Source organism: Coenobita brevimanus, chromosome 98 (genome assembly GCF_032717465.1).
Source record: "Coenobita brevimanus isolate Jiangsu-jjx chromosome 98, ASM3271746v2, whole genome shotgun sequence".
In the NCBI taxonomy this organism is placed as follows: Eukaryota; Metazoa; Arthropoda; class Malacostraca; order Decapoda; family Coenobitidae; genus Coenobita; species Coenobita brevimanus.
The window spans coordinates 39,986,271-40,001,589 of record NC_137051.1 but is presented as its reverse complement, the minus strand read 5'-3'; the positions used below and the strand labels follow the sequence as shown (position 1 = coordinate 40,001,589).

Here is a 15,319-nt window from a genome sequence, read left to right as displayed (position 1 = left end):
TGGCGTCAGGCGGTGGCGGTAATGTAGGCGGTGGAGGTGGTGTGTCGGGAGCGAGTGTGGTGGGATGTGGCATGGTCATGGGTGAGGTGGAGGGTGGGGGTGAGGAGTAAGAGTAGGAGTCTGGGGGGTAACTCTCAGCAGATGCGATGTTGACAGGTGCGCGGGAAGAGGTGCGGGGCGCGCGGGTGTGAGGGTGGTCATTGTTGGATGGGTGAAAAGGTCGCACGTGGCGATTGTGATATGTGCGTTGCTGTCCTTGTTGGTCAATGATCACTTGGTAGGGGTTAGGGACTCGGACTATTTTGAAGGGACCATCGAACCGGGGGAAGGTCTTGGTGGGGGCGGGTAGGTGTGCCACGACGACGGACTGGCCAGGTTTGTAGGGGTTGGAGTGGTTGGTGTCGGGAGTCAGGTCTTGTTGGGCTTGGAGGTGGTGGAGGCGGCGTTTGAGGTGGTGGAGAGGGTCAGTGGTGGAGGGCGGGGTGCGTGGGCGGAGGTGGTGGCGGATGGGTAGGAGGAGTGGGGTTTCCCCGAAAACTCACTCGTGGGGGGTTATGCCGTCATCTCGTGGGCATGTGTTGAGGCCTCATTGAACAATCTTGACATGGGCGGGCCAATCGTCGTTCCCCGTTTGCATGATGCGTGTCCGGACCTGGTTCATGAGGGAGCGATGGCTCCTCTCGCAGATGCTGTTACCTTGGGGCCAGTAGGGGGATGAGTGGGAGATGTGATAACCGAAGATATTCGCCAGTTCTTCTCAGGCTTTGCCAGTGAATTCTGGGGCATTATCCGAGTGCAGTGCTTGGGGAATGCCAAAATAAGGGAAGACATGGCGAGTTAGAGCATCAGCAACTGATACAGCGTTGTGATCTTTGGCGGGGCATGCGATGATGAATTTCGAATACACATCCATGAACGTGATAATGTATTTGTACCCTGCTTTGGGTGTGAGGGGGCCGACGACGTCAAGGGAAAGTAATTGCCACGGTTTCTGTGGGTGTGCAAGTGATGTCTTTCCCCAAAGCACAGGCGCGGCAGGATTGGATGATATTTTTGGCAATGGTGGATGGGTTAGGTGTCCAGTACATATCACTGAAGACTTGTAAGAGTTTCTTAGTCCCCAGGTGGATGCCATTGTTGGCGTGAAGGTGCAGCATAGTGTCGTGCACGGTGGTAGGGTCTAGGATGATGTGGCCGTTGGGATCAAACAGGTGATTGCCGTGAAGGTGGAGCTTGGCGAATGTGCTCGGCGGGATCCAGGTAGGACGTTGCTTATTGTTCCACATTTGGATAAGGTCTGGTTTCGGGGAAATGGCATTGATGGGTAGGCGGGAAAGGGCATCGGCGTTCGTGTGCAGCTTGCCTAGTCAGTATGATATCTCAAAATCATATTCTTCGAGTGCTTCTCGCCATCGTATGAGTTGTGCTTTGGTGGTATTGGACTGGCGCAACCACTGTAGGGATTGGTGGTCAGTAATGACAATTACGTGGATGACTGAGGTATATGAACGGAAGTATTCGAGGGAGCAGATGATTCTGAGGCACTCGCATTTGGTGGCCCCGTAATTTCTTTCAGCAGGATTTAGGGTGCAGCTGGCACAGGCGATTATGTGTTCGCGGCCGTTTTGCACTTGGGCCAGGACAGCCCCTATGGCTATGAGTGAGACGTCAGTATATAGACAGAAGGCGAGGTTGTAATCTGGGAATGCGACGACGGTGGCAGAGATCAACTTGGACTTGAGGGTGTTGAAAGCAGTTTTTCTTGGTTCTGTTCATATGAATGGTTTGCCTTTTTTTGTCAGGTCGTGGAGGGGTTTGGCGATGTCAGCAAATCCTTTTACAAAGAGCCTGTAATATGAGGTTAGGCCTAGGAAGGCTCTAGTTTCGTGTACGTTGCAAGGTAGGGGGATGTCGGCAATCGCACGTAGTTTGTCGGGTTCAGGGGAGATGCCCTCGGCATTAATCACGTGCCCAAGGAAGGAGACTGATCGTTCAGCCAAGACACACTTTGTGGGTTTGAGTTTGAGCCCAGCCTGGCGTATGCATTGGAACACCTGTTTGAAGAGGTGGAGTTGGTCGGCCCAGGTGTGACTGAAGACAATGATGTCATCCAGGTAGGCCAAGCAGGTCTCCCAGGTCAGACCGCTCAGGACAGATTCCATGAGGCGGGAAAATGTTGCGGAGGCGTTGCAGAGTCCGAAGGGAAGGACGTTAAATTCGTAATGTTTCCCGTTCGAGGTTGAGGAGGCGGTCTTTTGTTTGTTGTCTGGGTGAACGGGGACCTGCCAATAACCTGATTGCAGGTCTAGGGTAGAGAACCATGTTGAGCCGTGCAGGGAGTCAAGAGAGTCGTCGATCCTAGGTAGGGGTGTAGCGTCTTTGATGATAACATCGTTCACTCTGCGGTAATCAACGCAGAAGCGCATGGTTCTGTCTTTTTTTCTCACGAGTACAACGGGTTAGGACCACGGGCTGGTGAAGTTGGAGATAACACCGGCATCAAGCATATCCTGGACCTGCCGGTCTTCTTCTGCCCGTTGCTTAGGATTATTCCAGCGTGATGGTTGGCGAATGGGAGGTCCAGTCATATGTATCTCGTGACTGAGATAAGTAGTGTGGCCAAGGTCTGTTGGGCCGGAGGAGAAAAGGTCCTGAAAGTCCAGGAGTAGTTGTCGGAGGCTGTTGGTTTGGGAAGGGGATAGATGCGATGGTAGGTCGGGGAGAGTGGGGTGGCTAGGGGGTGGTCTTTGGCATGGTTCGGCTTCTTCCATGTCGCCAATGATGAGTCCTCGCGGTAGAGTTAGTGGTGTTGTGGCGAGGTTTGCGATACAGATCTCTTGGGCATAGGAGGGAAGGAAGGTGGGGGACACTAAACAGGATGAGAGGGGTCCGGTGGGTAAGGAAGGTGAGAAAAGGACGGAGGTACCCGAGGGTCTGTTTAGTTTCACCCAAGCTTCGTGGTGGGGTGGAATGGTGACTGTGGAAGCAATAGTGGCAGGAAAAGATGGAGAGGGGGCCAGTAGAAGTGGAGTGGGAGATGGGGATGGAGAGGGATGGAGTGAGGCGTTGAGTGAGGTTGGGGTGGGGTTGCATGTACAGGTGGATTGGGGCAGGTGAGTGTCAGGGGGGGGGTGAGCCTGGTGTGTGGGTGGTGGTGTTGTTTTTCTTTCTTCTAGTTTTTTTTTTCTTTTGTGATTGATGCTTGGTTGGGGTGGGCTGGACTGAAGTGGAGGCGACGCTGATGACAATCGATGGTCGCGTGGAGTTTGTGGAGGAGGTCCAGCCCAAGGTATCCATCATACTGACGGCATGTGGAATCAAATATGATGAAGGGGTGGTTGGTGGACACTCGTTGGTGAGTGCTGGTTTGAAGGGACCGGGTTTCCCCACGGATGGGTAGGGGGCCATCCCCCGCGTCTACGAGGTTGGCTGAGGTGGGGAGAAGATGGCTCAAAGCAGAGGTGTGGCGGGAGTAGAAGTGGGAGTAGAGGCATGACCTGGCTGCTCCCGTGTCTACCAGTAGTCTAGCCTTGACCCCGTTCAGCCAAATTTTGTCACAGACTGGGGGCCTGTAGTTGTGTGAGGTGGCCCCCACCACCGTGGGGAGGTGTGGGGGCGGGCCTAAAAATCCATCTGCTGAAGGTGGCCGTGGTCATCGTATTCCTTGTCGTCCGGTCCTGGGTAGGCTAGGGGCGGCGCGTCATCTTCTTGGGCGGCGGCGTCCAAGGAGGAGACCTTTTTACGCCCTAATGGAAAGGTTCTGCGCCTGCTTGCCTTGAGCTGCTCTCTTACATCGTGCAGGGGGCAAGTGCGACTGCAGGCCGTGAATTCCCAAGGATTTATGGTGATAAGGTTGCCTTGATCCCTAGGGTTGGGGCGTTTCTTCTGCGGGTGAGCCATGGGCACAGTAGGAGGCGGTTCCGTGGGTGATTGGTGATGCGGCGGCTTTGGTTTTGGTGGGGGGGTCTTGTTTGTGGGGATTCTGGTCACCGCGTGGATAGGTTGTGGCATGGGACGGGCGGCGAGGAGACGTCGGACGAGTTGCAGGTCCTGATCCATGTTCCCTGGGGGATCATAGATGGAGAAATGCTCCCTGACTGTGCTAGGGAGAATCCTCAGCAGGGCACTGAAAGTGTGTATATCCCGAGTATTTGTGGCTGCCTCGGGATAAGCAGCGCTGACGAGGCGCCGAGCCTGGACGAAGGTGTCGTCTAGGTTACCGTCGTAGGTGAGGGCATCGAGTTGAGAGAGAGCGACAACTCCACCCATGGAAGGCATGAAAGCCTGTCTCACAATGTGTGAGAATTGGTCCCATGTCAATTCTGGGACGATTTTTGGTGCGACAGTGGCGATTATTTTACCCAGGTTAGGTAATGTGACTGCTATCTTTTCTCTGTCTGAGTCAAACCCTATGTCTTAGAAAGGTTTAACCATATCCAAATACACATCAATGTTACATTGGTCCAGGTTGAATTTCGTCAATTGAATGTGAGGTTTGGCTGCCATTGTGCAAGTTTTCCTTTATCGTTCCTCCATGCTTTATTCGGATCCAGAGCCACCGCTGGCCACCAGTGTTATGCTGGGTGTTTTTAGGTCGACTTCTCGTCCTAAGAACACCAGCGACTGAGCGGGGTCCTCTTTCCGGACCGGAAGTAAAGCACCCACAAAGGAACAGGACATAAAAACCAGGTAGTATACCTTAACACATCTATTGCCTTAATTTCTACACCGTTACAATATAACACAGAGTGATATTGGATAGACAGGAGACAGGGACACAGAGGTAGCCTTTGACACCACGGTGCACAGTTACACTTGAAACATTATTATACACGTACACTTATGTTATTAGTTTTATATATAGCGATACCCGTGTTTCATCTTTAGGCAGAATATATATTTAGTTAGATGCAATGGGAATGAACAAGATTAAGAGTCCATGGGGTGAATACTACTATAATTAGACAGGGTGCGAATCGCGACACTTGATGTAGTCACTTAGTCGCGGCGGCAATTATACACAGACTTTTTGATTCACCTGCGCACCCTAGTCTCCGTTCACAGTTACTGAAAGTTCTCTTATTAAGGACTCACACAATCGCTATAAATTCTCTTATTTAGGGTTCAGGCTTTTTTCTGCTCTGCCGGGTATCGGGTTCTTATAGACTAATGGTAACTGTCACTGGGTTTACACTGGCCTTCACTTGGTCACTGTCCACTGTTATTTCCCCCTGGGTTGTTCTCGGTACAAGGGGCGTCACTATTTACCCGTGTGTCCTGGGTAGAGATCACTCAGGAGTACGGGCGTGAGGGGAAGGTCCTAGGGGAAGCTTTCCTGCAAGGGGCAATACACTGCCCGCAGGGGAGTCACTGCTCGGGTCCTGGTCGTCGGTGAGGTGCAGGGAGGCCCTCCTGTCTGGGGGCCTCGACCTGAGAGGAGGCCCTCGTACTGGAGCCTCGGTGGGGTGCAGGGAGGCCCTCCGGTCTGGGGGCCTCGACCTCAGAGGTGGCCCTCGGGACTGGGGCCAAACAGCTGTAGGAGGCGGGCCTGTCGCCTCTGGCTCCGTGGGGTGGGTGAGCCTGGGTTGCCCTCGTCTGGAGGCTGCTGGTCGGGTCTGGGAGTCCTAGGACTGCGGTCGCCTGTAGGGAAAGGCACCGACAGGGGTGGGCTGTGGCACCGTCTCCATCGGGTGTCCGACAGGAACAGAGATCTCCCAGGGGTAGGAGGTAGGGCCGGGATCGGGCCTTGCCACCACTCTGGCAACACCTCTGGAGCAACACTCCCGGATGGTGACAAAGGGCGTCCCACGCAGCCGAGAGGAAAGGGGTCGGCCGCGCAAGGGACTTCCTGCATCGGGAGTGCTTTCAGAGCCACGAATGAAGGGCGTACAGTGGCCGCTCCTTCCCCGTCACGCACAATGGCCGTGAACGTGGTTCCGTGACTCCTAGGGCACACAGCTGAAGGGCATACAGTGGCTGCTCCTTCCCCCGCACATACAGTGGCCGTGCTGGTGGTGCTGCTTCCACAGGAGAAAAAGGCAGGAGAAAGGTACACGAAGTCCGTGTCCTCTCTGGTACGTACTGAAGCCGTAGCCTTAAGTCTGCTTACCCTGGTACGTACTGCGGCCGTAACCGTAAGCTTACCCGCCCTACGAGAAGCAACAGAAGGGCGTACAGTAGCCGCTCCTTCCCTGTCACGTACAGTGGCCGTCGACGCGGTGTTACCTGGGACTGAATCCTGTTCAGTCCCACCCCGATTCTGGTGACGGCTGTCCCGCTCGCAAGTTCGTTGCCTCTTTCCGCTCACCTGGTGTTGGGGTAGTTGCGGGGAAAAAGGACTCAGGACAGTAGTGTCCCGGTGACCCTCTTGTACTGGGTCACTATAGTAGCCGCAGCGAGAAATGAACGCTGTGGTGGGGCAGCCGGTCATCCGGGGATTCCCCCACTGTAGCCATATCTACATGTCACCGACCATCGGCCACCGCTGCAGCCCCGCTCCATGATCCTTACCCTGTGTCTCTGGCTTTCTCTTTCTCTCTCGGTTTTTATATAAACTGGTGTATTTCCGAAACTAATTATGAAATTATTATGACTTTTGTTCCACACCACCTTTGAGGTAAAAATCAAGGAGAGTTTTCTGTATAAAGGTTTCCCCCCCCTCCTAAATGTGGCATATGAGCGGGGGAGTGCGGCCTTGCCGATACCTCCGCCTGACCTATAATTATACACTCGCCAGAACTGACCTGCCCTCAGACAAGGGGGGGGAAACCTTTATACAGAAAACTCTCCTTGATTTTTACCTCAGTGGTGGTGCGGAACAAAAGTCATAATAATTTCATAATTAGTTTCGGAAATACAGCAGTTTATATAGAAACTGAGAGAGAAAGAGAAAGCCAGAGACACAGGGTAAGGATCATGGAGCGGGGCTGCAGCGGTGGCCGATGGTTGGTGACATCCTACCTCTATGGTCGGTGACATGTAGATATGGCTACAGTGGGGGAATCCCCGGATGACCGGCTGCCCCACCACAGCGTTCATTTCTCGCTGCGGCTACTATAGCCCCGCCGTTGTGTCCTTCTGGGGTGGTGGCGTGGTAGCGGCTCGGTGGTGGGGTGGGGGCTGGCGGGGTGGGTGGTCCGGCGGCGGGTATTTTATTTAGGATGACAGCTGAAAATTTCATATAGGGTTTTGCACCTCGTAACCGTGCATTATTTCATCATGAGAGTCACTACTGTTTTTGAAAGTTTGTTGATACTCCACATAAATGTATGGTAGCGACGGAAATCATAATCTCGCATCACCATAACAATGCGATATTAGTCATTTCATCCGGATGTTCACTATTACTTCTGAGTACTGTGTTCCCTATGAAATGCATAGTCTAGTCAGCGATTAATCATAGTTACCTGTTCCGTTTAGCAGCAACCTCCTTCCACTGGGCAGAGTGCAGAGATCACATCACTTAAAACACGTAAATAAAGAATGGAACGCCAGCATTGTCACCAGCCTGCCAAACACCCGTTTTGTCACTATATAACGTTTCGTCACCAGTAAACTATGAACTGATCTTCCCCCGCTCCTGTAGCCTTGTCTGTTAGGGCTATTATAAACATATTTAATGTTTTATTATTATGGTTAGTAAATAACTAGCAAATGAGTATTCACAGAAACTCATTGCACTGAATACCTAATGAAGTTCCAAAGCCCTTGCCGATTACTGTTGCCCTTAAAATGGAATGATAGAGGTATCCCATTTCTTCCATATTTACTTATGAACCCTTTGGAAATAATTTTATTGCCCTTACAGGAGAAACAAGAAGAATCTTAGGACGAAATGGGTGTGGCGACACCGAAAGAAAGTGGTGACGAAACGGCCAAAACGTGGTGACGAAATGATTGGGATAGGAGTAAAGGTCTGTGCTTAAGGGTTGCGAAACTGTGGTGACGAAATGAGCTGTATCCCAATCTTCAACCAGCTTGATGAGAATGTTGCTCATACCACATTGGATTTTCAGTGAGTGACAACAACTGAAATACCCACCCCAACGGGAGACCACGAAAGGGGTGGCGTAACACCCACCCCATGAAGTAACCACGAGCAGAGTGTCGCAACACCCACCCAAGGGGGAGACCACAGGGGGGCGCATAGGGCACGTGAAGGGCCCAGTCCAGATGGGCCTATGTCCCCCACTACCTTGCGCCCCTCTTCCCCTCAACGGAGCCAGACAGATGAACGCCGCCCCGGCAGACTACTCTCCAGCTGGTCCAGCACTCGCCAGGATCAGGATGGGACTTGTTGCCATACAGTCCCAGGTAGTATCGCGACAATGGCCACTGTCCGCGTCGGGGAGAAGTCGGCCACCGCACACTCCTCAGCTTCTACCCCCTGCAAGACCGCGGGGATGGCCACCGTCCACACCGGGGAAGGGTCGGCCCCCGTAGCCTACGTCCTTCACCTGCAGCCTCTGCTGGGAACAGCACTGGGGTGATGGCCACCGTCCGCATTGGAGAGAGATCGGCCACCGTACGTCTCTCGGCTGTGACCCCAGAGAAGGGCAGAACCGCAGCGACGGCCACCGTCCACGCTGGGGAAGGGTCGGCCACCGTACGCCCTTCACCTGCTGTCTCAGGGGCTAGTAGAACCGCGGCGACAGCCACCGTCCGCGCCAGGGAGAGATCGGCCACCATACGTCCCTCGTATGCTGCACCTGTGACGCCCCTCTCAGAGGACGTCCCTTGCTTGCCTCATCACCCATCCAGAGGCCGAGCGGGACACCCTTCTCTCTCTCTCCCCACAGAGGCAGTTCCCAGGCAGAGTTGCAGCTGGAGGAGATCTGGCGAGGCCTTGTGGTGAGTCCGGGGATCCGTACCCCGTAGCCAGCGCCCCAGCACAGTCCCTCGCTGTCGGATTCCAGGAGGATGGGACATCGCTGGCAGCCCCTGACAGCAACTCGACCCGAGTGAGACCGCAGCCCCCTGCCACCCAGGGACGCCCCCAGGACTCCAGGGCGTGACCTCCCCAGCCCCATTGGCAAGCAGTCCTCCTCCAGGAGTGGGCACAAGCAAGCGCGCCTACCTGCTCTGTTCGGCCCCAGTCCCAAGGGCTGCCCTACCGACTGAGGCCCCACTAGGGAAAGGCCTCCCCCCACACAGCCCACTCCAGACGACCCAGCCCCTGGCAGTGGTCCTGTGCCTCCTGCGGGAAGACATACCTGACAAGACCCTTCCCACACCTGGACGACACCTGTGAGAAGCCCAAGTCCCCAGCAGCCCAAACCAATGTCCGCCTGTCTTATTGTGCCCTTTACCTGTGCAGTGTATAGTGTTAATATTGTATTCAGTACGGTACTGTGTTGTTTCTAAGGCAATATACATGTAAGGTTGGTCGACCCGAGTTTTTATGCCCTGTTCCTCTAGTTGCATGCTCTAGACCCAGTCTCGAAGGGAACCCCAGATCAGTTGCTCGTGTTCAGAGGATTGGCCTTTGAACACGTAGCATAACAACAACAAAAATAAAAAGTAACAGCCATATACATGAGTCAACTTGACTGCCAGTGTGAACTGTGACTGTGAATGGTTTCTACAAACATAATTAATGTGAACCAAACTGATGAGTCGACTGCTCGTTTGGTGTAAATGCAGCCTTATGGAATGAAGGAGTCAGATATGCCTTCAGTACATATCATTAGGTTACTAGATGCCTTTATGCAAATGCGTCAAGAGCTGATTGGCAATATATAAGCCTCCCTCATTTCCTGCCCTATTTCCCAAGAGAGGGATGGTGAACTGCCGGAGAGCAGCTTCAACATGCAATCCACCAGGTTCACGTTTCAGGTCATTATCATCATCTTCCCACTGTTGCCAATCATCATCATATCATGGTAGCAACATAAATTACATGAAGTAGTACTCTGTAACACTCGAGACTACCAGCTGGTCTATGAGCCAAATATTTGGCTTTGCCCCAGACCTTGACCTTCAACAAAGTACTGTACTCATTAAAACCTTATTACCGGGTAGTTCATTCATGAACTGTAACCTCTCCACCAACTTTGGTTCAGATCAATTAAGATTTGTTTCAGTTGACTTTGCTCAAAATTGAATATCTTTATCTGTCTTTTAACCAGAACCCTTCCTCAAAGTTTGATCTACATTGGATACAAAGTGTTCATGTTGACCTTACCTTTTGACTTATATTAAAAAAGAATGTGTAACACTTTATGTGATCCTCAGCCACCAATTCGGATCTAGATCAGATCAAAACTATTTCAGTTACATTCTTCACACACAGATACACGGTTGAACTGTTACCCGACCCTCCAACCTTGACCAGACTGATTATTCTGAAAACTAAATCCCATTATTCTTACCTGACCCTTATCTCATCCACCAAGTTTGGTTCAGATCAGATCAAAACTGAGTTGACCTTGGCCTTTGACCCCTGCAACCTTGACCTTTGATTATCCTTAAAATCTTATACAGCATACAGTACTACTTGGTTGAACCTCAGTCTTTCCACCAAGTTTAGCTGAACTCTGATCAAAACTGAGCATCACACACACGGGTCGAAATTTGACCTCGCCCAGTGACTTTGCTCTGTTTGATTATTCTAAAGAATGTACCACTTCATTCTTGCCATTACATTAGACTTTCACCCTTGTTTGTTCGATATTGGATAAAAACTGCTCTATCAAATTGATATGCTGTGTCAAACGTTGACCCTGATGTTTAACAGTGTTTTCAAAAAACAAAAGATAATGCTTACTGGCCAACTTTCAAGCCTTCCACTAAGTTTGGCTAAAATTGGATGAAAACTGTCTGACTTATTTTGTTCACACACACACACACACACACACACACACATTAAAATATACAGTAACACCTGCTCTTGCTTCATGAGTTGCAGATGTAAAAATTACATACCGGTAACCAGATTAAACAGCTTCATTTAATTATGATGATGGTTTAAGATGCAATCATGAGATCACCCACAACAAGGAACCACAAGAGGCTATAAAGCAGTGCCAGAACAGGTATTAATATTAACAATGTGTTTGCAGGAACTCAGCCTTTAGGGCTAGAAAACAATATTACTCTATTGTACTGCCATTTTAAAAGTAGAATAAGGATATCTAGTTTTATCTGTTGTGTCAGTTGATTAAAAAAAAAAAAAAAAAAAAAAAAAAAAAATTAAACCACAAGAAAAATCCAAATAGTTTAGTTTTAGTTATTTTATTTTCGCATTTATTCACATGATCACAGGGTAAGTTGACAGGCCAAAGCCTTGCAAATTACGGTGATATATGCCACATGGATTTTTTTCTCTAACCCTATCTTACTTTATATTCTCTTCTTACCTCTGATGAACAGTATAATCAAAGGAAGGGGAATAATAGTTAAAGGGGCAGGGACTAATATATGAGAGAGGCATTGGTTAGAAATAAGTAGTGCATAAAGGAATAAAAGGCAGTGCTGTCTATACAAGATGGGATAGGCAGTACAGGTAGCTGTAGTTGTTGGGACCAGCCTCATCTGACTGTAAACCTAGTGGACTGCAGGTGACCAGCCACTTCGGCTGGACATTCCTTGAGGTAAAATCAAATTAAAGGATTGTCTGTTACACATGTGTGAGTTGGGGTACACAGGACTGCACTACAGCAAGGGCATATTGGAATGTTCATGATCTGTATTTTGAACTGGTACTGAAGCAGGGAAGGATGATGGTATGTGGAAGTGAAACCACAAAAAGAGAGGAAGCAAGGCTAGGGCATAACTGGAAGAAGAGAGGTGGTGAACAGTAACCGAAAGGATGATGATGTGCAATAAGCAGAAGTAAGAGTAAAGATTACAGTAATGACACTAAATCGGGAAAAAAATGTTTTGAACTGCAGCAATTGCTTAGTTACAACTAGGAGGTACAACTATGACCTAGGTCTGGGAGCCAAATCACCTAAGCTACCCTGTGTCCTGTGGGGAGGACCTTGGCCAGCCTTCTGAGGTGCCCATTTCCACCATGGGGACAGCAGCTTCCCATACCATTTTTTAAATAAAAGGAAATGGCTCTAAAACCCTTTTCCTTACATGTGTTGAAACATATGAGAGCAACTCCAGGCCCCAAACATGATACCCTTACTATGTTTGCTCCCTACACATTACAAGCACTAAACAAACATAAGTTCAATTCAATTCTTGTGAGAACAGATTGACACCACATGCACTGCATTTACTTATACAATACAGTACACACCCTTGATAAAACAAACTACTGTGATTGGTACCAGACCTTTGACATGAAATCCAATAGTTCTTTAAGGCCAAACACCATGCTGTTCAGTAATTTCTCAGGCATCATGGCTTTTACCAAAGATCATAAATCTAGAGCATCATTTGGCCATATAGTCATACACAATAACATACAGCTAAGTCTAAATGGCTCTTTTTCTCAATAAATGCTCTATTTATGGTCCCACTTACAATGCTGGTCACCCAGAGACTGATGCAGCATTCTGCAGGATGCAGAGGAGCGTGGGTGTGTGCGTGTGTGTGTGTGTAGGGAGGCCACACTGCTCAGTGTTTCCCGCACCACCATTCTTTTACCAAACAGTAACTCGTTAAATGGACATAATAGTCGGCCAGCTCAAGGCGGTTGTTAAAACCGAAATTTGTTAAAAGATGGTTCTGTATATGAAGGGTTTACTGTACCAGACAGCGCCACAGCACATGGGTACAATATATGACTGGTGCAACACTTCCGCAAACACTCCTCCTGTCACACCGAACACAATTCTCCTACCCCCTCCAACCCTCATACTGACACAACCACTGCCACCACAACTCAGCCTCTGCACATAAACACTACACCTACAACACAGACCCACACCAGACAAACATCACCTTGGACATGTAACACAGGAGGTCTGTTCAGAAAGTATCCAACCTTATGCTCTAAAAAAAGTAAATGGTTAACCTGTTGAGCTAGGGCACTAACCCCCTCAAAGTAGGCTCTTTCGGACTTGACACACACAGCCTAGCATTCTTTCCACTGCCTGAAACATTTTTCAAGGTTGGTTTTCGGTATCTCCTGCAGGTGCTTCATTGCATTTGTCACATCTCTTTTCTGGTTTCAAATCGGGAATCTTCAGCAGAGTTTTGTGCTTGGGGAATAACCAAAGTGTCACGAAGCCATGTCTAGAAGTAGGAAGCCTTCCAGACCTGTAGGATGTTGTGCTTGGCAAAAAAAATTCCTGAATCTATTGAGATGAATGAGCAGGGGTGTTGTCATGGTGCAGCTTTCAGCTTGCCGCTTTCCTAAGGTTTGGTCTCTTCCACCAAATTGTCACAAAGATGACAGATAATGTCAAGGTAGTAATGTTTGTTTATAATCTGACCTTCTGGTGCATATTTGTGATGCACAACACCACAGTAGCAATAAAAAATGTCAACATACAAGTGCATTTCACCTTGCTGCAGACCTGTCATGCTTTTTTTGGTCAATGCAACCCTGCACACTTCCACTGGGACAACTGTACTTTGGTTCCTGGGTTTTACCCATACACCCAAGTCTAATCTCCAGTGATAACAGTCTCCTGAAAGTCTGGATTGCAATTTGCATACTCCAACATGTCTTGAGCAACATTCATCGAAGCGAAGAGATCATAATGAATGTGATGAAGCACCTGCAGGAGATACTGAAAACTGATTTTGAAAAATGTTTCAGGCAGTAGACTGTGTGTGTCGAGTCAGAAGTGGCTTGCTTTGAGGGGAATTAGTGTCCAAGTTCAACAGGTTAGCTATTTATTTTTTTACTGCCTAAGGTCAGATACTTACTGAACAGACCTCATAAACATATAGTACTGTACCACAAATTAGTGTCAACGACCTCCACTCCAAAGCATAGCAGATTGAAGACTTTCTTTACAAACAGCATACACACAACAGTCCTATAAGAAACAAGCACACACACACACACCGCTCGCTGGTGCAGTGGTAACGTTCTCGCTTGCCATCTGGTAGACGGGAGTTCGCGCCTCACTCAGGTTGTGAAAAGTTTCACTGACGAAGTGGGTGGTCACTGTCCCCCTTGAGCATGGCAGTGGATGTGTGTGTGTTTGAAGGTCACAGCCTTGCCCTTAGATCGGACTATATGAGCTCTCAGCTCCCTTCCGGGAGGGTAAAAGCTGACGATCACGACCATCAAGTGATCCTGACCGACCCGGTGAATCTCACACACACACACACACACACACACACACACACACACACACACACACACACACACACACTACACTTCAGACATCAGACACTGTTCCCACATCCACACAGAATTTAATGGCCATGGAGAAAACCTCATCACTTTTATTTACAAATCCATCCTCTACAAAGACATAACACAGACAAGATAATTATTCTTCCAGAATGACACCATTTTTTTTTTCTCATACCCTACCTGTGCTTTTGCTCTCTCCTACATTTTGCTGTCTCACTCCTTCATCTCCCCTTATCTCTCACACCACTTCACTTTCCCCATTCTTTTCACTAGACTCCACAATTGTCTCTCCCCCCTTCGCATGTCTACTTCACTCATCTCCACTTACTTCCTTGTTACCAGTATCGCCTTCCCTTTCTCCTCCAAAGTTCTTCCTCATGCCCTCTTCCCCACTCAAAATGAAGCCAGTAACACTCAGAGCAAACAGTACAAAGTTTTATTACACTATATTCCTGTCCTATCACTGTTATGGTAATACAGTATGTTACACACCATCATACAGAGTGTTACATAAGAAGAATTCTGTTTGTCACATACAAAGTCCACAGATATAAAGAATAATACAGTATAGGATTATATTTGGCACTCGAGTATTAATTGTAACTATATTTAATACTTAAAAATTAATAAAATATCAAAATGCTAACAAAGACTGGAAAAAACAATTCTGATTTATGATTATAGAATGAAAATACAGTACTGTACATGATTTACGGGTATATGGATAAAATAACAAAAACAAATAATTACTTTCAGTCTTAAACTACTGAGAGCCTTGCCCAGTTTATGCCACAAATGATTAAAAACTCAACCTTCCCCTCCCCCATCTGATGACCACATGGTGCCCATTACCCACTCACACAATGTAGTGTTACCTCCAGGTGACTATAATGAGTGACAAGTTACATGGTCTCTTGTACTCCAAGAAACCTTTAATGCACTGGGTGATAACCATATAACTACCACACATATGTCGTGATCTAGTGGATGCTCCAACATGATTCAATTCTAAGGGGTGGATGGAGTTTACTGTTCAAATGCAGATGCCCTGGA

The 15,319-nt window shown here is 48.9% G+C and overlaps 1 protein-coding gene across 1 annotated transcript in view; it reads right to left on the bottom strand.

Moving 5' to 3' along the window:
• Positions 1–9,127: 9,127 nt before the first annotated feature.
• Sptz (zinc finger FYVE-type containing 26 spastizin) overlaps positions 9,128–15,319 on the bottom strand; it is a 109,441-nt gene continuing 103,249 nt past the window's right edge. Inside the window, exon 8 of the mRNA XM_080283608.1 lies at positions 9,128–9,244. Coding sequence (XP_080139734.1) covers positions 9,128–9,244 — 117 coding nt within the window. The remainder of the gene's footprint in view (positions 9,245–15,319) is intronic.